This window comes from Bos mutus, chromosome 24 (genome assembly GCF_027580195.1).
Source record: "Bos mutus isolate GX-2022 chromosome 24, NWIPB_WYAK_1.1, whole genome shotgun sequence".
NCBI lineage: Eukaryota > Metazoa > Chordata > Mammalia > Artiodactyla > Bovidae > Bos > Bos mutus.
The window spans coordinates 60,171,996-60,199,140 of NC_091640.1; the positions used below are offsets into that span (position 1 = coordinate 60,171,996).

Sequence of the window (27,145 nt, forward strand, 5' to 3'; positions counted from 1 at the left end):
ACTGAACTGAACTGAAATGGCCCTTCCAGCTGTAACAATCTTTACTCATTCACCCTCTGTTTAAGCACAGCATTTTTTTTTTTTAAGCTGGGGATTCCCTGATGGCTCAGTGGTAAAGAATCTGCCTGAAATGTAGGAGGCGCGGGTTCAATCTCTGGGTTGGGAAGATCCCTTAAGAGGGAAATGGCAGCCCACTCCAGTATTCTTGCCTGGGAAATCCCATGGACACAGGAAACTGGCGGGGTACAGACCATGGGATCGCAGAAAGTTGAACACGACTGAGCTAAAAGGACATTCTGACCGCAAGTGTAATAAAACAGGTGCCTTGCGTCTCTGACAAGGCACAGGGAGAAGCCTAGAACCCAGTCTTTAAAATGGGACTGGTGGTTTTGCTTTTAAAAACAAAGCTCGTTTCTATCCTGCAGGGGTAATTAGGACTGCGCTCATGAACATGGACCGAGAAGCCAAAGAGTACTATGAAGTGATCATCCAAGCCAAGGACATGGGAGGGCAGCTCGGAGGGCTGGCGGGGACCACGACAGTCAACATCACCCTCTCAGATGTCAACGATAACCCACCCCGCTTCCCCCAGAGTGAGTACCCAACCGGCAAGAGTGCAGCTCTCAAGTCAGAGGGACGCAGCTGTGACGGAGGCGAAAGAGAAAGGCCGGTCTGAGTCCCTCTTTGAGTTCAGTTATTCCTGGGTTCCTTTCTGACATTTATCATGCAATTCTCACATCACCATTTCCCTCCTAGATCCAACTTCCCAGACCACTAAACCAGTGTTTCTCTATTTTTCACTATCACTTCCCTCCAGAGCCCTTTTAGACCCTTTTTTCCCTTGAGTGTCATGCCCTGACCGCTCCCCTCATACAATTAAATATTAAGCAAGAAGATTTTGTTGGGTAGGGATGAACCTTAGATTTGTAATATCTAAGTTTTTTTCACCTCTCTCCAACAAGAATCGATTTTTGTGCCTGTTAAGAACGCATGCAGGGAGACTCAGCCAAAGCTTGAGGTGAACGTAGCGACCCACCGGATCACTTAACCCCCGATTCACAGCAGGCACTGAGTGCTTGCTTTGTAAGGGCCCTGGGCATCAGGGGCACAAGATTCCTGAAGCGAAGTCCCTGACCTTGTGAAGCTTAAAGTCCACTTGGGAGAACATATACTTGGTACTCATCAAAGTTTAAGCAGGAAGCAGCCTCTGCTGTGCCACCTGGTTAGTGCAGAATGACGCCTTCACAATCAACCAAGATGAGTAAAAAACTTAATAAAAGGATGAGAGTTCAACTAGGTATTGAAGAATTAACACAGTCAAACAGGAGAAAAAAGAAAACATTCCAGAAGGGGGAAGCTGTTCATTTACTTAAAAAAATTTTGTTTCAAGCAACATTCTAGATATGGGATATAAAGCCCTAGAAATAAAGCTGCAAATGTAATTTTATGTTCCAAGATCCTGAAAATGAAGACCTGCTCTCTTATTGATTCAAACATTCCGTTTCTAATGGAGGTCACTGCAAAGGTTTTGAGCAAGTGAGAGTCATAAGGAAAGGCTAAGCTGGTAGCCACGCAGAGCACTGGTTGGCAGGAATGGAGACTAGAAGCAGGAGTCTGGTAGGAGGCTTTAGCATGGGCCAGATTTGAACTGATAAGAATGTAAGGAAACAGAAGAAGTAGTGGAACGGGACAAATCAGAAAACTTGGATTTCTGTCTCTGATTTCTTGGCTAAGGGAAGGTGGAGTCAGAGATAACAATGATGTTGTAGGTCTGGGCGACAGGGAAAAAGATTGTTCTAATGGATGAAACAGAGGATCCCAGCGGGACAAGCGGCAAGCAGGCAGGGAGGAAGACAGATGCTGCCTCGAACGTGAAGCGGCAGCAGGACACTCAGGCGGGATTAAGGAGGGTGGAGTACAGAGCTATGGCTGTGGAAAGGAGACCAGGAATGGAGGTGTGAATTTGAGAAGCAGATTCTAAAAGGGAGCAACTGGAGAAGTGAGAGCGGCAGAGCCAATCCCAGGTGAAAGACTCAACCAGGGAACCCAGGATCAACAACCACTAAAGGAAAACAGAGCCAAACCAGACCATCTGCTGAAAAGCCACACTGTGGGTAAACCATTTATCTATGTAAAAACAGGAGTAAAATTCAGATATTTACATACAACTGGTATCCATAAAGTCCCCATGAGATGAAACCGAAAGACAAGATCCCAGATGAGTGTTTTACAAGTGATATGAACAAGGAGGTTACTAAGTTGATTGGTCCTACAGTTCGGAAGACTAGAGCATCATGAAACAGTTTATGAAATGACATATGGATTGGCTTCTTCCGTGCTCTGCTGACCCGTCTTTACCATTTCATGAACGGCTCACACTGTGCACACTAGATTCTTGAACGTCCCTGAACTGTCCTCTGGCTTTGTAATCTGAGACCAGACAGTGTCTCCCAGAAGGCAGAAAGAGAAGAGCAGTTATTACTTCTGAGAAGGCAGAAAGAGAAGAGCAGTTACTACACAGTTCATAGAGATTTGGACCTATTGCAGGGAAGTTAGATTGCCTTCCTTCCTTTTCACAAATATTATCATAACTGATTAGGGGCTGTTGACACAATGACACACCTCCTATTTTATACTGAAGACGCTCCATCATCTTTAATTTAACCAAATATAATGGAATATCAAGACCTCAGGCTACTTATTTCTAATATAATGCATTATGTGTAGAAATTGTACGGACAAGATGTTTGTTTTGACACAGAACGCCTGACTTTCCTGGAGAAAATTGTTTTTCCCAAACATGTTCTGCAGTAGCAAAGTCTGATCCATCAACAACTTTGGAAGAGAACGCAAAGAGATCATGAAATCCAAGCGCCTGCGGTTTAGCACAGACATTAGCCACTTCCTGGCTCATGTTGGCGAAGAACAGGCATCGTTTCTCCTCCCGTGCGAGGGAGGCCGCTGAGCGCTGGCTGGGTGCCGTCAGCCCCCAGGTCAATGTGAGAAGGCAGCGCTCACACCCCGACTTCCCAGGGTCACACCCCACAGCCCGCAATGCGCACGAGAACCAGAGGCGCCGTGTACCTACCGAGGTACCGAGAAGGTGGTTGTTTGCTTGAGTCTGTAGTCATCCACACCATGACTGACAGGAGAGTGAGGAGCGTCAAAGGGCTGAGCCCCAGAGAAGCAAGTTAATGAAAATGCTCCTCCGCGGAGATGAACACGAACTGAACAAGTGGATTCAGGCTATCAGGTTGAAAAGAACATCACCGGCTCTGAGCTCCCCACACAGGTGAGAACTCTGGGGGTATCATCCTCCAGAAAAGAGAACTAGAAGCACCGAGATGTGTCCGTGAAGAAGCTGCCAGGGCGCAGGCCCCAGTGCAGACACCCCGAGGGACGGCCAGCGCAGAAGCCGGCAGAGCGCGGCTCCGGGGCCGGGCCTCCCCTGCAGGGCGCTGGTCAGCACCGAACGTGGGCAGCTGGACACGGACGGGTGCTCGGCGTGCCGGCCGGGCCACAGAGGAAAACGCCTGCGTCTCAAACACAAACGGAATACACGCGCACTTTGTGACCACAACAGAATTAACACTGGGGGACCAGTGCATCGGGGGGACTGAAAGGCCGGAAAGCAGGGCGCTCCCTACCACCCTGGAGGTGCGTTCACTGAGGTGAGCATACTTTCACTTTCGTCCTGTCCTACTCCTGGGATCCTGATCCACGTATCTTGGCCCCTCCTCATCCGACATCCAGTGCGGGCGATGACCCAGTAACGTCTGCTTAGCCCTTTGGATCTCAGTTTTTTCATCGGTAGAAGTGATGAAAAAGATGTTTTGCACAGCGTGGCGGGTGTGATGTGATACGGGGGAGGCGTTTTTTGTGTGTAGTGACAGGTTATAAAAACTGCATGTTCTGACTTCTTCACAGAACATTACCAGATGAGTGTGTTGGAATCAGCTCCGGTTAGCTCGACTGTGGGGAGGGTGTTTGCCAAGGACCTGGACGAAGGAATCAATGCGGAGATGAAGTACACGATCGTGGATGGGGACGGGGCGGACGCATTCGACATCAACACGGATCCCAACTTCCAAGTGGGCATCATAACCGTGAAGAAGGTAACCGAGCTCCTTCTTCCAAGTCATTTCAGGGGAGGCTTTGAGCATGTGTGCAATATTAGTAAGGCCTGTTATATTATTAATAGCATTGCTTTAAATCCTCTGATAAACACTTACCTATCATTAAGAAAAAAAAACCTCTTGGACCTTCCTGGCAGTCCAATGGTTAAGACTCCAACTTACAAGGCAAGGGCATGTGCCGGCTCAGTTGCTCAGTTGTGCCCAACTCTTTGCGACCCCCGCAGACTGTAACCCCCCAGGCTCCTCTGTCCATGGGATTAGCCCAGCAAGAACACTTGCCTGGGATGCCATTTCCTTCTCCAGGACATCTTCCCAACTCAGGGATCAATCCACCCTCATCTCCTGTGTCTCCTGCATTGGCAGGCGGGTTCTTTACCACCAGCACCACCCAGGAAACCCCGGGGCAAGGTGTGTGGGTTCAATCCCTGTTCAGGGAACTCAGATCCTGTGTGCTGCACATCAAGGCCAAAAACACAGACAAAACAACAACAGAGAAAACCCCTTACTCCTTTTGTTCACATGTAAACACTGGCTATGACATCATTTTACAGGAAGAGTTCCCCTGAGTTCAGTTCAGTCGCTCAGTCATGTCTGGCTGTTTGCGACCCCATGGACTGCAGCACGCCAGGCCTCCCTGTCCTTCACCAACTCCCAGAGTTTACCCAAACTGATGTCCATTGAGTCGGTGATGCCATCCAACCATCCTCCATCATCCCCTTCTCCTCCTGCCCTCAGTCTTTCCCAGCATCAGGGTCTTTTCAAATGAGTCAGTGTTTTATCAGGTGGCCAAAATATTGGGAGTTTCAGCTTCTGCATCAGTCCTTCCAGTGAATATTCAGGACTGATCTCCTTTAGGATAGACTGGTTGGATCTCCTTGCAGTCCAAGGGACTCTAAAGAGTCTTCTCCAACACCACAGTTCAAAGGCATCAATTCTTCGGCACTCAGCTTTCTTTATAGTCCAACTCTCATATCCACACATGACTACTGGAAAAGCCATAGGCTTGACTAGACAGACCTTTGTTGGCAAAGTAATGTCTCTGCTTTTCAATATGCTGTCTAGGTTTATCATAGCTTTTCTTCCCAGGAGCAAGTTTCTTTCATGGCTGCAGTCACCATCTGCAGTGATTTTGGAGCCCAAGAGCCCAAGACAAAATGTGGTCCGTTGGAAAAGGGAATGGCAAACCACTTCAGTATTCTTGCCCTGAGAACCCCATGAACAGCATGAAAAAGCTCACTACTTAGCCACTTAAAAAAAAAACCTGTCGTAGCTTAATTCCCTAATAATGTTAATGACTTAACCAATATCTGCATTCGAATAACCTCATTTTGACCACAGAAACTACCAGATCAGATCAAGCAAACTATCCTATTATTATTAATCAATAAATAACAGGCAGGGGTTTTTTAATTGCTACGTAAAGACCCACGGATGCTTACTAGACTTGGAAAGGCTTTATCAAGCACAGCTGCTGAGTGATGTCACCACTTGAAACTCTCTGCTTCATAGTAAGTTAATACGTTTCCTAAATGTGAGCTATCAATTCTGTGGCATAAAGCACATATGTATATACTCAGCTGAAAGACAGAACCTAATAAAATTAAAGTTTTAACATCCTAATAAATATATCAGGATGTTAAAACTTTAATTCAAAAAACTATTGGTTTAATCTTTTCTTCTATTTCAAATACACTTTAAAACCCAAGATATCTTAAATTATTTCTTCAATAAACATTTGTTGAGTGCCTACATATGTGCCAGGCACTGCATTTAATGTAGAAAGTAAATAAAATGACCAAAAACCCCTGCCTTATTGAAATTTACATTCTAAAAGGGGAAGACGACTATCAAAACAGCAAGTAAGTCAATAAACTAGTATATTGGGAAGTAGTAAGTGCTGGGCAGGAGGGAGTGAGATCAGACGAGTCCACATGACTTCAAATTTAATTTCATGCTTGGGATTGGCCTCATATAGAAGTGACATTTATACAAAGACTTAAAGTGGGCAGAGTCGGGACATCCCTGGTTGTCCAGTGGCTGAGATTCTGTGTTCCCAACGCAGAGATCCCTGGTCAGGGAACTAGATTCCACGTACTGCAACCAAAGATCCCGCAGGCCACAACCAGGACCAGGTGCAGCCAAATGACTAAATATATATATAAAAAAGAAAAAGTAGGCAGAGTGGCAGCATAGAGTTGGGCAGATTGACGATGCACAATCCTAGGAGCCCCACAAATGACTCTCCGTGAGAGCCGTGAATGGCAGCCCTGTGGATGAGGGAACCCAAGTTAAAGAGTTCCAGACAAAGGGCCAGCCAGAGCACTGACCCTGAGATGGCACTCGGCCTGGCTTGTTTCAACAACAGAAAGGGGCTTTCTAAGGTTCGAGAAGGACACTAGCAGGAGATGAGGTCAGAAAAGGAACAGGGGGCCGGGCTGTGTTAGGACCGTGTATGCAGATAGAAGGACGCTGGCTAACGTGGAGAACCGGAGGATTTTAACAGGTGTGTGACATCACAGACTTCTACTATGAAATAATTACTGTGTAATCTGTGTTGGGAAAAGACCATAAGGGGGCAAGAATGGAAATGGGGGGACTAGCTGGGGTGCTATTGATAATCCAGTAAGAGAGGATGATGGCTTGGTCTAGGCTACTGGGAATGGAGGCAGTGAGAAGTGGTCGGAATCTGAATATATTTTGAAAGTAGGACTAACAGTCCTCCTCTTTTTCTTTCACATCCTCATTCAATCGGTTAGGAAGAAAAAGAGGACTCAGTTGAGCAACAAAGAGAATAGAGCTGGCGCTAAGTGAAATGGGGAAATATTTGGATTCAGTTCTGGGCATGTCCCATTTGCAATGTCTATTAGACACCTAAGTGGAGATATATAGTCGCTGTTGGTTTAGGAATCTGGAATTTGGAGAAGAGTTCTGAGTGAGAAATATAAATTTGAGAGTCAAAAAGCAAGTAAAAATAATAATAATAATATGCCAAGGGACTGAGCATCACTAGAGAAGAGAGCAGTGAGGTCAGCCCTGTGGCACCCCAACGTGGTGAGGTCAGGGAGGGCAAAGACAAGCAAGGAGACTGAGGAGGGGAGACCAGGCAAGCAGAAGAAAATCAGGAGACTGCTGTGTCCTGGAAGGCAGGGAGACACTTTGCAAGAGAATAAAGTGACTGCCTGTAATAAATGCCATTAAAGGACATCGAAGTACACTGAAAACCATCACAGACTTTAGGAACATAGAGAGCACTGATGACCCTGACAAAAGCAATGAAATCATAACAGACTGTGGCATGAGCTAATGCGTTTAATAATAACCTTATTCTATACTGTTCCATAGAGCTAATGCTGCTTTAGAAGGAACGAAGGGAAGAGTTCATGTTTGTCCTGTATTTATTTGAAAGTGTAATCAAGTACAGCAAAAGAACAGATATATCCAGCATTCCTCCAACCAAAAATCTTTGTAACCAGCACACAATGACCTCAAAACTGTGCAAAATGCTGACATTAATTTTGGGATCATCATATAAATTTGGATGTAATTTAAATGTTGCAGTTTATTTTATTCATATTCTTTGAGGATTAATAAAAATTATAAAAGGTCATTAGAAATAATAATACAAAGTCACTGTATGATAAGATTAAGAACATCCCCCTACTATGTCAGTCAGTTCAGTCACTCAGTCGTGTCCGACTCTTCGTGACCCCATGGACTGCAGCCCGCCAGGCCTCCCTGTCCTTCACCATCTCCCAGAGTTTGCTCAAACTCCTGTTCATCGAGTCGGTGATGCCATCCAACCATCTCATCCTCTGTCGTCCCTTTCTCTTCCTGCCTTCGATCTTTCCCAGCATCGGAGTCTTTTCAAATGAGTCAGTTCCTTTTCAAATGAGTCAGTTCTTCATCGAGTGGCCAAAATATTGGAGTTTCAGCTTCAATATCAGTCCTTCCAATGAATATTCAGGACTGATTTCCATTATGATGGACTGGTTGGATCTCCTTGCAGTCCAAGGGACTCTCAAGAGTCTTCTCCAACACCACAGTTCAAAAGCATCAATTCTTCGGCACTCAGCTTTCTTTATAGTACAACTCTCACATCCATACAGGACTACTGGAAAAGCCATAGGTTTGACTAGATGGACCTTTGTTGGCAAAGTAATGTCTCTGCTTTTTAATATGCTGTCTAGGTTTTTCATAGCTTTTCTTCCAAGGAGCAAGTGTCTAATTTCATGGCTTTAGCCACCATCGGACTGCAGTGATTTTGAAGCCCCCAAAAAATAGTCTCTCACTGTTTCCATTGTTTCCCCATCTATTTGCCATGAAGTGATGGGACTTGATGCCATGATCTTAGTTTTTGAATGTTGAGTTTTAAGCCAGCTTTCTCACTCTCCTCTTTCACTTTCATCAAGAGGCTCTTTAGTTCTTCTTCACTTTCTGCCATAAGGATAGTGTTATCTGTGTATCTGAGGTTATTGATATTTCTCCTGGCAATCTTGATTCCAGCTTGGGCTTCATCCAGCCCAGCATTTCGCATATAAGTTAAATAAGCAGGGTGACAATATACAGCCTTGACGTACTCCTTTCCCAGTTTAGAAACAGTCTTTTGTTCCATGTTCAGTTCTAACTGTTGCTTCTTGACCTGCATACAGATTTCTCAGGAGGCAGGTCAGGTGGTCTGGTATTCCCATCTCTTGAAGAATTTTACACAGTTTGTTGTGATCTACACAGTCAAAGGCTTTGGCATAGTCAATAGAGCAGAAGTAGATGTTTTTCTGGAACTCTCTTGCTTTTCAATGATCCAGTGGATGTTGACAGTGTGATCCCTGGTCCCCCCTATGTGGTGTGCCTCAAGTTATAAATAATAATACATTGCTTACCATGACTGGTAATTATCAACAAGGTTAAAGTTCAAAGTTTTGGATAATTATTGTCTCTTTAAGGCAAAAATTACCTTTAAAAAATTAAGCAATCAAAGAATTTTTGAGGTTTCAGTATATTTTAAATTTTATTTTATATCTTAAAATAATATTTAATTCAACTCTTTGCAATCCCATGGACTGCAGCCCACCAGGTTCCTCTGTCCATGGATTTCCAAGGCAAGAATATTGGAGTGGGTTGCAATTTCCTACTCCAGGGTATCTTCCTGACTGAGGGACAGAAGCCAGGGCTCCGGCACTGCAGGCACACTCTTCACCATCTTCTGCATCACAGGCACAGCCACCAGGGAAGCCCCCTTAGTAACAACACAATGCTATTAATTTATATCAAATTACTAGACTATATCTTAGACCTTACTGTAAGCCATTAATTTAAAAAATATTCTATTACAATTTTATATATAATGAGATTGATCACAGTGGTATGGCTGTATCTGAAAGGAATCTCAAAATGTCTCTTCTCCAGCTCCCTTACCTGGAGAAAAGATTAAATTTCATAAGACAGAACACTGTCTTTCATTGTCATTGCTAAAACTAGATCCATGTTTAATCAAAATATTTATCAGTTTTGCCAAGGTCACTTGGATTTCTCTTCTGAACTTATGAGGTGTCAGAAAATGGAATTAAGAAAGAGGTCAATAAGTTGAGTAGATGGACAAGTCAAATATAATGAATACTTTGGAGGCTATTGACTGATCAGTCTATACTTTTGGAACAACAGTCACTCAGATGCTCAATCCACACCCATCTTCCTACTTTACCATTAATAACGTCATGTAAAATTGAAACAAAAGTTCTGCTTTTGATTTATTTCTCTCAGGCCTATTATTTGTCTAAAATAGCACATACTTTTTCAAAAAGAGAAATTAAGTTGAATTGATAGAATTGGATCTTCATAAAACCACACTGATTACTACTCAGTACCTTGGGTCTTTTTGGCTTTCAAGTAATCAATCAATTGACGTTCAGTCTCTTAATTTAAATGCTTCAAAGATAACTTGAAATATATAATTTTCAGGGTATTCTTTATTCTGTGTATGAGCTTGATCTATGTCTTCAGCGTGTCTGCCATCTTCCAGCATTCAATACACAATTGTTTCCAGTCCACTCCCCTTAGGCCACAAAGCAGAAAACTTTTGTATTTTATCAAAGCTAAGGTGCCATGAATTCTCATCTTTGTTTTAGATATCACATAAAAAAAAAAAAAAAAACTCTGCTAGTTTTAATGGTGCAGTGCCTTCTTATTCCTCGGTCTGTAGTCACCGGAGAAGCTCTTGCAAACAGAGATGTATTTGCTTCACTAATACCAATGCTGTTGCTTCCATGTCATTTTTCCTACACAACAACTTTTGTTTCAATGTTGAATCATAATGCAATCTTTTTAAAGACATTTTAGAAGGCAGCAAAATTCAACACATGTATTACCAACACGCACAGAACTCAAATGAAGTACAGCATTGATGACTTTGACCAGGTTTAGCCAGCCGAGACACTGACCACTACATCCCGCCTCCTACATCCCGCACTCCTACAGGGTGCCATCAATTGCAGAAGCAACTCTATATCCAAAATGTCAAAATATGAATAAGTTTATATTGTTCAATCACTGAAATATACCAATAAAACATCTGTATATATTGCTACTCAACTAGTACACGTTAATACGTTGACAAACTTTTGCACTACACAATGTAACAACATTTGGGGGTTTTAGGCCCTCCCTAGGCACTGGGGACAGAGAAGGCAATGGTACCCCACTCCAGTACTCTTGCCTGGAGAATCCCATGGACGGAGGAGCCTGGTGGGCTGCAGTCCATGGGGTCGCACAGAGTCGGACACGACTGATGTGACTTAGCAGCAGCAGCAGGCACTGGGGAATAAAAATCTGACTAAATCATAGTCTTTGCCCTAGTATCATGAAGGCAACTAACACAGAAAGAAAGTAAGACAAAGTGCTGTGGCAGAAGAGGGAATGATTAATTCCGCTGAGGGGACTGCATGACTATTTTCTGACATAATTTTCATTACTCAACTTTCAAGGATACAATGACTTCATTTTTATGTGCTCCGACTCTAGGAAATTTCCTGAATTTAACTAGGGGTCTCAGACATTTCTACTCTTTTATTTATTATTTAAATATGTAAAAACAAGTACAAAAACTTTTCAAGAGAGAAATGTCAAACTCATATATCAATTATGGGCAATTTAAAGTTTAAGGTATTAAGGCAACATTTTCTTTAAATCTTAAGCAATAAAATTACTTAAGGGATACAATAACATTAAATAATATAAAAATGACTAAGTAACTTATTTGGGCTTCCCTTGTGGCATAGCTGGTAAAGAATCTGCCTGCAATGGGGGAGACCTGGGTTCAATCCTTAGGATGGGAAGATCCCCTGGAGAAGGGAAAAGCTACCCACTCCAGTATTCTGGCCTGGAAAATTCTACGGACTGTATAGTCCACGGGGTCACAAAGAGTTGGACAGGATTGAGCAACTTTCACTTCACTTCACTTCACTTCAAGTAAGCTATTTAAAAAGAAATTTTAATAATAATTAAAAACTCACTGTAGTCTTTCAACAGACAGTACTAGAAAAATTGGACATCTGTATCCAAAAAAAAATAAAAGAGAACCTTGATTCATACCTATAAAAATAAATGTAGGTGATCTACCTAAATATAAAAAACTAAAACTATAAAATTTCTAGAAGAAAATATAGGAGAAAACTTTGTGACCCTGGTTAGGTGATTTCTTAGATATGACACCAAAACCCCAATCTACAAAATAAAAAGTGATAAATGAGATTTTATCAAAATTAAGAGTTTCTTCTCATCACTGATAAAAGAGTGAAAAAACAAATCACAGATTGAGAAAAAATATTTGCAAATCCCTGTCTGATAAAGGACTGTAATATAAAATACACAAAGAACTCTTCAGGAAGACATAAAGGTGCTCAGCATCATTAGGCATTAGGGGAATGCAAATCAAAACCACCGTGAGATACCGCCGCACACCCACTAGGATGCTAACATCAGAAAAACTGACAAAACCAAATGGCGACAAGGACGTGGAGCAACTAGAACTCTCATACATTCCTGGCGGGAATGTAAAATGGTACAGCCATTTTGAAAATTGGTTTGGAAGTTTCTTATAAAGTTAGAAATATACTTGCCATATACTCCTACAATCCCACTCAAAGGTATTTACCCAAGTGAAGTGAAAACCTGTGCTTCCACAAAAACCTGTCTACAAATGTTTATAGTGGCTTCATGCATAGCTGTCAGAAATTGGGAACAACATCCTCCACTGGAGGATGGATAAATTGTGGTATATCCATATAACGGATCTTCCCAACCCAGGGATCAGACCCAGGTCTCTTATGTCTCCTACATTGGTAGGTGGGTTCTTTACCACTAGCTCCCCCTGGGAAACCCATATAATGGAACACTACTTGACAATAAAAGGGACAAACTCCACATTCACAAAGACACGGATGCATCTCAAATGCATATGTTAAGTGAAAGAAACCAGACTCAAAAGACTACATACTGAATGACTGCATATATATGACAATCTTGTAATGGGGACACAAAATAGATCAGTAGGTGCCAGGGGTGGGATTTGACCACAAAGAAGCATTGGTCAGGAGGTAACAGGGTGATGGAACTGTTCTGTATCTTAATTATCATAGGAAACACATACATGTCTGTATACATTTCTCAAAACTTGCAAAACTTTACACTAAAAAATATGAATTTTAAGGTATATAAATTACACCTTAATTTTTATGAAATTCTTGCCAAATTAGAAAAATGACTTAAAATTACAGGAACAACATATTTTGCCTAGCTCAAACCTAACATAAACAATCAGTGTCCACTTTGGGTTACTTCTACATAGGGATACAATTCTGAAAGAATTCAATGTATTAATAAATTACCAGGAAATACAGATGTTTAGACTTAAAAGAGTAGCATAAATAAATTGGTAAATCTATTCCATCAGATTTACTGAAACCTGAGTGGCAGACTTTCCTGTTTATGAAAACCCTGCCTTTTGACGAGGAGTTCTGGAGCCAAGGAGGCTGGTAGGAATGGCTCCTTGGTTCAGATGAGAATGGTGGACTCTAAGAAACAAAGAGTACAGCCTATGGTTCTAAGTAAATATGGAACAAGTGGTGAATCAACAACAGCAACAAAATAAACAAACATCTTGGTTAGAATTTGAAAATAATAAATTTAGTTAAAGCAATTTCTCCTGTTTGTTTCTCAAAAGCAAACTAGTTGCTTAAATAGACACTTGCCTCTTTCTAACATGAAATGTGCTGACATGCAGCATATTTTATGGAAAAAAAAAAAAGGCTAAGTCACCACTTAAGCTGACATGTGACTTTTAAGCTTTAAGAACTGCTTTCCTATCCTCTGCAATTATTGTATAGAAATGAGTTTCCCTGATTCTTAAAATTATTAATGATATTTTGAAGTGTTGCTTAAAACTTTTATACATTTTTGTCAGTTTAAAAGAAAACATAAATGGATTATTCTTAAAGAGATAGCATTCAAGTCTACTTTCTGCCTTGAAGTGCTGTATTTAACATAAAATATTCTGAAGGGAGACAGAGAGATTCAAAAAAGGAAGCGCCAAAAAGGTTATATGTCATGACATGGGATTTTATTAGACAAAGTTAAACTTTTGTGGATGAGCCCTGAATGAGGACTCTAAAAGTCCTACACAGCCTTTCCACCCTGACTCAGACAACCACATCAGCTCTGACCAGTCTTTTAGCTCTCTGAGTCTGTTTCTTTAAGTGTAAAATGAGGCACTGGATCAGGTTTTTAAGAGATTGTCTATGATAAACTAAACACACAAATATTGATCTGACACAACGCACTAAGAACCTTCGTGAGGTGTTTACTGATAGTTCTTAGAAAAGATCACTATTGTCTCTGTACTTAAGATTTTTTTTTTTTTAAGGGAAAAAACAAAAAAGCCTAGGCCTCAGTTGCTTGGATATACTGAAACAGAACTCAAACTCACTTTTAATTACCATGACACCTTTTCAAATGAACAAGCCTTTCAAACGATGACCATGCAGATTACACAGTAGACAGGTCAAAGTCAGCCTTGCCCAGGGTGCAGTGGCCTTCTTCATCAGCAGGCTGGTTTGCTTTACTATCTCTGAAGCATCTACCATCCGCTTTGCTTTCTTTACCCAAATTGTTGAAACTGCAAGAACCATGGAACAAAAGAACAATTTCACTTATTTTTCCTCTTGCCTCTTTCCCACCGTTTTAATGCATTTGGGAAACTACCCGCCAGCCATCAGTATCATCCATCCTTTAGAACCTTGACACATACGCTCCTAACTAAGCAATCTTCCTGTCCTTACTTCTCAGCCCCTGAGTTTTGAAAGAAAGAAAAGCTACACCTTAAAAGTGGAGGGCGCCAACCCTCACCTCGAGATGCGGTTTCTGAACCTGGGCCCATTTCAAGACACGACCACAGTGCACATCAGTGTGGAGGACGTGGACGAGCCCCCCGTGTTCGACCCTGGCTCTTATTTTGTGGAGGTACCTGAAGATGTGGCGATTGGGACAACCATACAGACCATCTCTGCCAAGGACCCGGATGTGACCAACAACTCAATCAGGTTTTTCCACACATTTCACCTTTGCCTTATATCTGAGAATCTGCCCTTGAATCTAATTTTCTAGCACTTTTTCTTTTTGCTTCTTCCATCTCTGGAGACTTTTTCTCTAAATGCCTTTTTTTTTTCTTTTCATATTATTTAGAAGTGAAGTATCATTATGACTGCAACTCCCTGTCAACTGGTTCAGCAACACACATATACACACTCCTCAGTGCTCAGTCGTGGCCTTATTGACATTTAGGGGTAGATAATTTTTTGTTGAGTAGGGAATCATATACATTTTACAATGTTTAGCAGCGTCTCTGGCCTCTACCTGCTAAAAAAAAAACCGTAGCATCCCCTGAGTTGTAATAATCTATAAAGTCTGACTCTTGGCACATCCCATAGTCTGTAGCCCGCCAGGCTCCTCTGTCCATGGGATTCTCCAGGCAAGTATACTGGAGTGGACTGCCATTCCCTTAGGCTCCAGAGAATCTTCCCAACTTCGGGATCAAAGCTACATCTCCTGTGTCTCCTGTACTGCATGTGGATTCTTTACCCACTGAGCCATCAGGGAGGCCCCCAAAAAAGACCCCAGATGTTGCCAAACAGACACATGGATATCAAAGCATTAAAAATTGTTGAATCTTAGTGGTGAATATAACAGCAATTATTGTACACTCAATTTTTCTGAATGTTTGACATTTTTTAAAAAATGGAAAAAATAACATAAACACATATTTCCATATACTATAGAAAGAACAGACATAGGAAACTCCCACTGTTGTCTACAGCTTTGATGCCTCGTAGACTGACTGTCTATGGTAAGCCTACAGATCAGCCTCTCCAAAGTATGTTTTGAACATCAAGATTCCAGCCCAGGTGCTTCTCCCTCAAGAGCAGGCAGAGAGCTGCTCTTATAGCCATGGCCACTTCCCATCGACCCTGGAACCAAAGAGCAAACAGCTGGTGGACAGGTTGACACTTCAGCCTTCCAGAGCAACTGCCAAGCCTCTGAAGCTTGACACAAAAGATCAGGGTTCCAAGGCTGTTTGGGGCCATCTGTCACGTTAATTGTCGAAAGCCACACAAAAGGATCTCAGGCGCTGGCACAGAGTGCACAGTTTAAACACACCTCAGTTTGTCAGAGGCCTTTCTGTCAGCTGCTACTTCCCTCACCAGGTGCCATTTTGAAGGAAAATAAAGACGGTTCTCTCCTGAGATTAACCTTAGTGGGGGAAATCTGCTTCCTCTAACCAAGTAGCAAACATTTTACATTTTCAGGCATTAAAATGGCTAAAGTTATCTTGTTTCAATTCTGATACTTGATTTTTAGTAGGCAACGAATCTTTATAAGTTACGACAATTTTATACAAGTGCCAGTTCAATCTTAAGCTTTTTAAGTGTGTAAGATGGGAAGAAAGTAGTTAAATCATCAGTTCAGTTCAGTTCAGTCGCTCAGTCGTGTCTGGCTCTTTGCAACCCCATGAATCGCAGCACACCAGGCCTCCCTGTCCATCACCAACTCCCAGAGTTCACTCAGACTCACGTCCATTGAGTCAGTGATGCCATCCAGCCATCTCAACCTCTGTCGTCCCCTTCTCCTCCTGCCCCCAATCCCTCCCAGCATCAGAGTCTTTTCCAATGAGTCAACTCTTTGCATGAGGTGGCCAAAGTACTGGAGTTTCAGCTTCAGCATCATTCCCTCCAAAGAAATTTTTCCCCAAAAAACAACATAAGTAAATGAAACCAATTCTACTATAAATTTATATTTGTAATACAAACATTACTTTTATATCAAAAGCCAAGAATACCTATCTATCTTCTGATTGATCTACTCATATCAGAGAACTGTGGGGAAAACTTTAGAGAATAAAACTTTATGGAGGGAAAATGTTTGAAATAAAACAACAACAGTTGAAAAACTCAGATCCTATTTCTGAAAAAGTCAATGAGAATATTCAGTGGATAATTCCACATCTTTTTTCTAGATTCTGACTCTATAGACTCCTGAGTGGTAAGCACTGGAAATTTGATTTTGTCAGGAGTCACTCTACTAAATGACAAGCAAGAGACAGAAAGCAGTCAGGAACGAAAGAAATTCACACACACCCACACACACACACACCCACACACCCACCCCTAGCATGAACATGCATTATCCAGGACTAAGGTTGTTATCTCAACACATATCTAGGAAGCAAAGAGAAATACCAGCAGACCTAGATCCACTGCAGGCATGGAGCAAAGGGAGGTACACAGTATGAGGGAATCCCGTCTGGCTAACAGAAGATGCTGCTTCAGGTGATAAGCTGTTGAAAAGGCGGGACAGCTGGGATCGGGATAATCTGCAGCGGGCGCCCGTCTAGTCCAATAGAGCCCGGTCAGGAGGAATCCAGGAGTGAACAAGCGGGAGGCCCGGAGCAGGGACCAGGGGGCTTATTCTAGGGCAAGGGTCTAGGGCTTTATTTTTTTGAGCCACACCATGTGGCCTGCAGGAGTCTTAGCTTCCCCAACCAGGGATCGAACCTGTGCTTCCTGTGTGGGAGTGTTAACACTGGATCGCCAAGTAAGTCCTGACTTTAGGCCTTGAGAGAGAGACTGGCACGAGCGAGGCAACAGCCACAGGTCTGCTGAAGACTAACATCCCAGGACAGAGGTAAAACAGAATTCCACTTATCAGAACTGGAGATAATCGTCTCTCTGCGTTTTGGTTGGAAAGAAGGATCAGAATGCACACAGCCAGATAGTCTCTGGCTCTGTACTGTCCCACAGGAACAAAGTATGGTCCCTGGGCCCAAGCAGAACACTGGGGATCCTGGATTCTCAGAAAGAAGGCACCAGAAGTCAGATCTCTGGCGGTCACTTAATACACCCATCTGCAAATTACTTTCCTGTTATCTTTCCTCAAATTGCTCATTTTCTCCTTTTTTCCTATAAAAGTTATTTTCTTTTAAAATACTTTGAATGTGTTATATGCTGCTTGGCTATCAAATTTATCTTCTGCATTTTAATTACCAAAAATGAGGTTCATATTCCTAAGAATAAAATACATATTAAATCATCTAAAAATTAACACATCACCCAGGTTAAAAATGCTATGGATAAAAAGGTCACTGACTTTTTAAAAAGATTATCAGGACTTTTTAAAAATTTATTTTTAATTGAAGGATAATTGCTTTACAGAATTTTGTTGGTTTCTGCCAAACTTCAACATTAATCAGCCATAGGCATACATATGACATTATCAGGACTTTTATAATCTCATTTCTAGAAAGTTTATGGTGTGTTCAGGCATATAAGCTGGTCATCATTTACTAATAAAACCCAAAATCAAGTCTCCAGATTTAGTTATATATACGTGAAAGATATGTCTGGATCACCTAAATTTTTAATAAATGCTTGAGGAATCTCTAGCAAGCAGGAACCATTCAGCAACTGAAACAGGCTCTGCCGGTATGGAAACAGCCGGCCCTCTGTGCTTTCCTGGAGTGTGTGTGTGGATTTTGGGATGCTGTCCATGAAACTCTACTTTCAAATCGCTCCTAAATCCAGAGAATGTCCTCAGCCAAGTAAACGAGCAGGGAGCTCGATGAACACGAGCACTGTTCGCCCAAGGCAGTGTTGTGTGGATATGACACGCCTGTTAGGCCCACAGCAGGTGAGAGTATTCTAGCTGGAGAAAGGAAAGCCACCTGCATAATTCACCAGTGTCTCCCGATTTCCTCATTTTCCATCTGTATCTACACCTTTAAATTTGTTCTCCTGGCTCCTGAAAATTGGCCCAGTGTCCCGCTCAGAGTAAAGAATGCTCTCACTGCCTCAGGCCCACTCGGCCTGCGTGGCCTCTCGGGGCAGCGCACCGAGGCTCAGCGCAGCATCGGCAGGCTGTCCGCCAGGCGTCCTGTCGGTTGGTTGGTTCCATCCCTCCGTCTCCCCCGCCTCTGTGACACTCGCTGCGGCATCCTCGAAGGCTCCCTCCCACCTCACTGGTCCGCCAGCCGCTGGGCGAGCTGCCATCAGGGCTCCGGCTCTGTGGGCTGAATGGCTGGCTTTTCTCATGTTGGTGGGGGGGCGCTGAAAGAAAAGACTGTCAGGAGCCAACCAATGCTTTTTTTTTCTAAGATAAATTCAAATCTTCAAAGAGCCAGGAGACTTTAAATCACTAATTACACCCAGAAAAAGAAAAAAAAAATGCTCCAATTAATTTTAAATGAACTTGGTAGGCATGTTTATTCTTTATTAAATAGTCAATTGTTGGCCATCATGGCTCCATCTATCTTCAAAAAGAGGGAAGGCTTTGTTTCCCTAAGCCATCCCCCAGCTTTCATACGCCTAGGTTTGATTCTCAGCCGTGCAACCCTAGACAAACGTCTTAATCTTTCCATGCTTCGGCTTCTCACTTGTGAAATGGGGATAATACCTACCTCACAAGGTTTTTGAGGAGATTACATGAGACAATATATGTAAGATGCTTAGAGCAGGGCCAGGCTACAGTAACAGGGTCAGAGGCAAAGAAAAGCATCATGTATTTAAATTTCCCAACACTTGGAGAGTTTCAACTGAAATGATTCCAACTTCTCCAGCCTTTAGTGGTCACCTTACCTTTTAATTCCCAGTTCTCTGAACAGTCATCCTGAATCTCAGCAGGAAAAAATGCACACTTGAAACAAAATGCTTTACCAAATAATATACACAGTCATGTGCATGCTAAGTCACTTCAGTCGTGTCCAGCTATTTGCGACCCCGTGGACTATACCACACCAGGCTCCTCTGTCCATGGGATTCTCCAGGCAAGGATACTGGAGTGGGTTGCCATGCCCTCCTCCAGGGGATCTTCCCAACCCAGGGGTCAACTCATGTCTCTTACGTCTCCTGCACTGGCAGGCAGATTCTTCATCACGAGTGCCACCTGGGAAGCCCCATATATACAGGGATAAACTATATGTATGTATTTATATATACTGAAACAAACATTTTACCATCAATATTTACCCTTACTGTAAGTAATAGTGTGGCATACCCATATCCATTTCATTTTCTTTCTGCTGCTGCTGCTGCTAAGTCGCTTTAGTCGTGTCTGACTCTGTGCGACCCCATGGACAGCAGCCCACCAGGCTCCCCCGTCCCTGAGATTCTCCAGGCAAGAACACTGGAGTGGGCTGCCATTTCCTTCTCCAATGCATGAAAGTGAAAAGTGAAAGTGAAGTTGCTCAGTCGTGTCCGACTCCCAGCGACCCCATGGAATGCAGCCCACCAGGCTCCTCTGTCCATGGGATTTTCCAGGCAAGACTACTGGAGTGGGGTGCCATTGCTTTCTCTGATTTTCTTTCTACAGTAATCATAACCCACCATATTGATTTCAGTTTGAAAAACAAGGCACTAAACAAATTGCTTACCGCCATCAAAAAGGTAGTATTTCCCAGTTTCAACAACTTTAAGATACAGATTGCAATTTTTGGCAACTTTTTTGGGGGGCTGTGCACTTGGCTTGTGATTGAACTCAGAGCCTGCAGTCCTTAACCAACCACTGGACTGCCATGGAATTCTGCTGACAACTTTTTTAAAATTAATTTTTATTGGATTATAGTTGATCCACAATGTTATATTACTTTCTGCAGTACAGCAAACTGAATCAGTTATACATATACTCAGTCTCTTAGATTCTGTTCTCATATGGGCCATTGCGGAATACTGAGCAGAGTTCCCTGTGCTAAACGCAGGTCCTTATCAGTTACCTATTTTATATGTAGCAATGTGCACATGTCAACCTCAGCCTCCCAATTTATCCCTCCCCACCTTCCCCCTTGGTAACCACAGTTTGTTTTCTACATTTGTGACTATCTCTGTTTTGTAAATAGGTTCATTTGCACCCGCTGGCAACTTCAAATGGAATTTTGAACCCAATATATTACAATAGCTTATATATATATTTGTGTGTTGTGTAGTGTTAAGCTGCTCAGTCGTGTCCGACTCTTTGTGGCCCCATGGACTACAGCCCACCAAGCTCCTCTGTCCATGGAATTCTCCAAGCAAGAATATTGGAGTGGGTTGCCATTCCCTTCTCCAGTGTTTATATATAATTTACAGTCTATAATATATGTAATGGTTTATATATAAACATGTATATTTCAGATCTTACTATTACCTGAAAATTACTAGCTGTGTGACTGTGAAAGTGACAAGTCCTCTCAGTCTTTGTTTTTTTTCTCTTGTTGGTATATTTACATATACATATGTTTATATTTATATATAAATTTATATATACATGTATTTATATTTATATATAAATGTATATATACATGTATTTATATTTATGTATAGATTTATATATATTTATATTTATATATAAATTTATATATACATGTATTTATATTTATATATAAATGTATATATACATGTATTTATATTTATGTATAAATTTATTATACATTTATATTTATATATAAATTTATATACATGTATTTATATTTATATATAAATGTATATATACATGTATTTATATTTATGTATAAATTTATATATACATTTATATTTATATATAAATTTATATACATGTATTTATATTTATATATAAATTTATATATACATGTATTTATATTTATATATAAATTTATATATACATGTATTTATGTTTATATATAAACTTATATAGATATTTGTTTATATATAAATTTATATATACATGTATTTATGTTTATATATAAATTTATATATACATGTATTCATATTTATATATAAATGTATATATACATGTATCCTAGAGATGCTGTAGAATTAAAAAGCAGCTATAAAATGCCTGGTATTCAACAGATGGCAGCAATCATAACTACTGCCCATTACCAAGGACTACATAAGATTCTCAAGAATGGTTCTCAATCATGGCTACACACCAAAATCCCTTAGAAGGCTTTTAAACATAGACGCCTAAGCTTCCCTCCACACCTAGTGAATCTCCCGAGATGGGCACCAGGTAAGACAACTTAGGTAAGAAAACACAAAGGGTCAGGTATCCAACTCAGATTCAACAGGAATTACGGATCTTACCCAGTGTCAAGGTGAATAAGTACTCAAAGGATATAAACAACAGCAGAACATGAGCTAAGCACGCTTTCCTCAGGCTTCCCTGGTGTCTCAGTGGTAAACAACCTGCTTGCAAGGATAGAATCAGGTTCTATCCCTGGGTCAGGAAGATGCCCTGGAGGAGGAAACGGCAACCCACTCCAGTATTCTTGCCTGGGAAATCCCACGGACAGAGGAGCCTGGTGGGCTCTAGTCCATGGGGTTGCAAAACCTCGGACACGACTGTCACTAACACTTTCAATTTTTCTCTTCCCTTAGCGAGGTCTGGAACCATTAGGTGTAGGCACCTGCAAATACCCTTCTATTTTCTGTACAAGGTGCGTGTTGGTCCACACGGAATATGAAAGGTGTGAGCAATGAATGAAGGGCATTGCCTGAAAGCTGCTTTAGTTATGTAACATCTGCTTTTTATACTCCATTAACTACACTACTCACATGACATTTTCAAGCAAGCTGTGCCCCATAAATTCCAGGCTATTTACAATAAACAACCTAGACAGACCCCGGTCCATCTTGCTAAAACATTCCCTAGATAAGGACACCCATCTAGCAAATAACATAACTGTGTCTGTCAACAAGTCACTAGTAGGTTTACAAAGGACCTGATTCAAAACTTTCCTTCTCAGTAGGTGATACCACTTACAGGAGCCGGAACCGCACGACCCGACCTTTCCCGGTTCCGATTCAGCATTTCTGGGCTTATTTGAATCAAAGTCGTTTTGAACAAAGACGTGCAGGGGTTGATAGTCAGAGTGTCCCTAAAGTCTTAGAACAGTTTTAAGCTTTAAAAATAGCTGAGACTGATCTTTAGAAAGCGTAAAACTGCCCTAAGGCTTTGACACTCCATTTTATTTCACTTTCTGAATGAGGAAATTGAAGCAGTAACCATTTTTTGTTGTTGTATTGTGTTTGGGGATTTGTTTTTAGGGTGCAGGCAGTGGTTTTGGACATGATAAAACAGGAATGCAGTCTTCCAAGGGCCTATAATCCAGAACTAGTCCTGTTTCACATAGTATGCACTCAGTTCTCTCATGTAATATGTTATAAGAATGAATAAATATGCTTATCCAATAAGACAACGCATTCAATCTCCATTTCTACAGATATTCCATTGACAGAAGCAGTGATCCTGGAAGATTCTTCTATGTGGACATTACAACAGGTGCCCTAATGACTGCAAGACCTCTTGACCGCGAAGAGTTTTCTTGGCATAATATCACTGTCCTTGCTATGGAAATGAGTAAGTATAACAATACACTGGTCTCCATATAGTGACAAAACATAAGCATTGTAGAAAGCGGAAGTTTCCAGAGCCTGCTGGAACAAAAATTGTATTCTTTATGGAAAAAAATGCAAATCCTGGTTTATGCAATTGAATGAATGTATTTAGTTCAAATACTTATTGAGGATCTCTATATACCTAGTCCTGTGCTAGGGATAAAAACAAAAGTATCATGCAGAAGCAGCACAAAAAACAGCATCCTTAAACTGAAGAGCTACTTCTCTATGAAGAAAAGGGACAATTCTTGAGACATCTAAGAGGCTTTCAATCTTTAATAAGATTAGGAATGCAAATAGTATATTATTACTATATGAAAGGAGACATTTATAACATATAACGCTTATCATGCACACACACATACATACACATGCAATAAGAATTTGAAACATCTTACAACAGATTAACATAAACCTGAAATAAAGTTGAAGATTAATAAACTAAATTAACATTATAATCTCAATACAAATTATATACTACTACATTCCATTTTTTTCTTTCACAACGCCCATGGATTTGGGTGGACTCTGGGAGTTGGTGATGGACAGGGAGGCCTGGCGTGCTGCGGTTCATGGGGTCACAAAGAGTCGGACACGACTAAGCGACTAAACTGAAGTTATGAGAAATATTAAGGGAAATGGTAAATCCAAACATATTGGCAGAAGTATGTACAGTCATTCATGAGGGAAATTTGGTAAGAAATCTTTTGTATTCAGATTCTCCAATACATTCATCCTCTTTTTCTCAAGAATTCTACTCCTAATAATTATCTTATGGAAATAGTCATAATATTAACAAAGATTTATGTACCAAAATGTCCATTGCATTGTTATTTTAAAAGAGGGGAAATACCTAAATGTCTAATAACAGGAGTTTGACTAAATAAATTATGGTACAGTCATACAGTAAAATGAGAATATCCTGTTTACATTAATACCAATTAATGTACCAATTAATTAATTTCAAAGTACATTTCAATGACTTTCAGGGAAAATCTTTCCCTAAAATATTAAAGTTCTAAATCAAACTTTTTTATTTTTCTTAATTTCAGTGTGCGTGTGTGAGAGAGAGAATTTGGACACATGTAACATTATACATAATATATAATGGATATCTCTGGTGGTAGGACTATGGATCACATTTATTCTTATTTTTCTGAAATTTTTATCACTGCCTATATAAACAAGTACCAGCACAAGTTACAATGGAAAAATTTAAACATGTCAGCACTCTTGCTAAACAAGCAATATAAATATTTAGGGGAAAAACAAGGTATAAATATTCTTGAGGGAAAAAAAATGAACCAAAAGAACAGGGCATTTCAATAAAATTATTTACTAAGCATACTTTTCTATGTCTTATAATTTCTATTTTGTCTTCCTGAAATGGTGGCCAAAACAGAAAAGGACAAGGAGGGTCAGCAGTGGGGTTGGGAAATTACCTTTGTGCAGCAGTGTCAAGCAGAAGACAGACCAAAAGGGTATTTTCCCCCATGAACAACTGTGAGTAGCTTCAGTCTCAGCCAAAAATGTGGATTTGGTGTGTGTGTGATCCTGTAACATCTCCTGAGTCCAAAAGCAGAAATAAATGCACGGTGTTACCTGTAATCCCACGAATAACTTAAAATCTTCTGAAAGCGTAATTCAAAGAACTGATTACAGGTTTCCCCACCATCTGAAAGTACATGGCTCCTATGAAACCTTCTGTAGCCAAAACGGTGTAAAGTGAAGAAGCAATTACATTAGGACACACCTTGCTAGCAGACGCACAGAAAAGGCACAGACGCTCACGCAATTCAAGGGCGTGGCAGCCTGGCGCTGAGGCGCCGGGCGCTGCTTCCCGGGGAGAGAGCTCATTGCTGCCAGTCTCACCGCTGCAGCCTGCCCTCAACTCCAGAACCTGAAGTCTACGCCAAGCGAGAAGCTCAGAACCTCTTTTCAAGGTTCATTTGTGACGTCTGCTAACCCGGAGTCTCACCCCGCCCCTCTCCTCCTGACGTCACACACGCGGTCCAGCCCACACTCATGTTCCAGCCACACTCTAAACAGGCAACCCCTGCAACCTGGCGCTGAGTTCCATGGTCTTTATGCATCCCTTCAAAGACCAGAATGAGGAGACAAATACCTGCTCCAACAAAGAGCTGCTTTCCTGCGTCTCTGAGCCCTCCTCACCTTTGGTTTTTGTCTGTGTTGTGTGTGCTTCCTGTAGACAATCCGTCCCAGGTTGGAAGTGTTCCTGTCACAATCAAAGTCTTAGATGTCAACGACAATGCTCCGGAGTTCCCCAGATTCTATGAAGCTTTTGTCTGTGAGAACGCCAAGGCAGGGCAGGTAAGCAGCCTGAGCACTGTGGTTAACCTCCCAATACGCGGAAACGAGTTACAGATAACCAGATTGCCCATCAAAGAAATTTAGACTCCAGAAGCTAACAGTTTGTAAAAGAGTCCCCGACTTCCGTTTATCATGTTGCAACCGCTTATTTGCTAAGACAACTATTCGGAACCTCGGTTACATTTTATGATCGAAACAAGGCTGTGAAGCAAGGTAGTTACCCACCTTATAACTGAACCCCACAGAACCAATTGTAGTAACATGTGCCTTGGGTCCTGGAAATGAGGGACCGTGAGGATCAAGGGGAAAAAAAAAAAAAGAAGAGTCTTTTTCTCCACTTAGCACTAATCCTTGAAAACATCTGCAGTAAGGAAGGTTCATGTTTTGTATCTTCCTACCTCCCTTTCTTCTGACGGCAAGCATCCTCCTGAGGGGCCATCTGCCCTATTCCTCCCTACTCCCTCCTCCCTCAGCTGAAACGCCCGTGTTCTCATTACCCTCATGTCACATCACATTCTGAAAGGAAAAGCATCTTAAGGAACAAATGTCTCCTTACTTGAAACAGCTTTAGCCCCATCATCTTCATATACATTTGCCTATTTTTTTAAAAGTCTGCTTAAAACCTAAGTGAATGTTTTTTACTAAATCCCAGCGGTGCAACTGAAAAACATCTGAACAGTGCCTGGAATGGCCGTGTGATTAACGCATGTGTTAGGCTGGTGCCCACAACATACCCAACCTGCCACACCTCAGATCACGTGCCCGCTCTCCTCTTCTGTCCTACTTTTGTAAGACTCTGTCCTCTCTACCTTTGTCCCAGCAGACTCCCTAACAATCCTCCCTTACTTCCCCCGAGCTTATCGTGTGACCCTGAGGAGTCTGGCCCAGGGCCTGGGTGCAGATGGCAAGCACTCGTGGTTTGGTGACGCAGGCTTCTGACTGGGAAGCAGCTTCTGCTTCGGTTGCTCTCTCCTGCAACACCTCGCTGCAGACTGTCCACACCACCAGAAACTACACGAGCTTCCTGAGCTCAGCAAAGATTACCTCAACGCATCTTTACCGCTCTTTCCACCCAAAGAAAAGTGACTCCCGTGTCCCGGGTCGGGAGTGGGGAAATGTGTCCTGTAGTCATTCTCATCTGTTACCGCATCCATTCATTCTGAAACCCAGTGCAGTGGTCTACAGCATGCCTACACTTTTTTCAACAAGTCTAGGATAAATTTACTTCCATATCTACTGCACTTCTAGTCTACAGAAACTTGAATTATGATGCAGCTAATAAAAGTTACAATTAACACTTTCCAGCATAAGGAATGACCCATGTTATTGTGTGTGTAAAGAAAGCAGGCACAGAGGCTACAGGCACAGGCCTGAAGGCATACCAAGCTGTACCTGCATGTGAACAGAAACCGGGAGGCAGGAGAGAAAACAGCAACAGCCACCATCAGAAACACAACACAAAAACTTTTGTTTTATACAGGATTATTACTATGACAAACATACTTAATATTCAGTATGACGAGAAACCATTTTTACTCTGTAACACAGAGAGTAACAGGAACACAGTGCATGGAACCCCCTCAGGCCCCCAGTGAAGCGTGTCCACCCTGCTGGGATGAATGGCAGGACAGCAGCACGCGGCTGCCACTCCCGCCTCTGCAGCACAGGACGCCTCTCCGCGTCTGCGTCTCCGTGCCCGTCTTCCACCGTTTCTCACGTGCCCGTCTTCCACCGTCTCTCACGTGCCCG

At 41.8% G+C, this 27,145-nt stretch overlaps 1 protein-coding gene across 1 annotated transcript in view; it reads left to right on the forward strand.

The window, feature by feature from the left end:
* Positions 1-27,145, forward strand: part of CDH20 (cadherin 20) — a 56,538-nt gene that overhangs the window by 14,138 nt on the left and 15,255 nt on the right. The window contains exons 4-8 of the mRNA XM_005903336.2: positions 426-593; positions 3,928-4,115; positions 14,472-14,725; positions 22,891-23,027; positions 25,275-25,396. Coding sequence (XP_005903398.2) covers positions 426-593; positions 3,928-4,115; positions 14,472-14,725; positions 22,891-23,027; positions 25,275-25,396 — 869 coding nt within the window. The remainder of the gene's footprint in view (positions 1-425; positions 594-3,927; positions 4,116-14,471; positions 14,726-22,890; positions 23,028-25,274; positions 25,397-27,145) is intronic.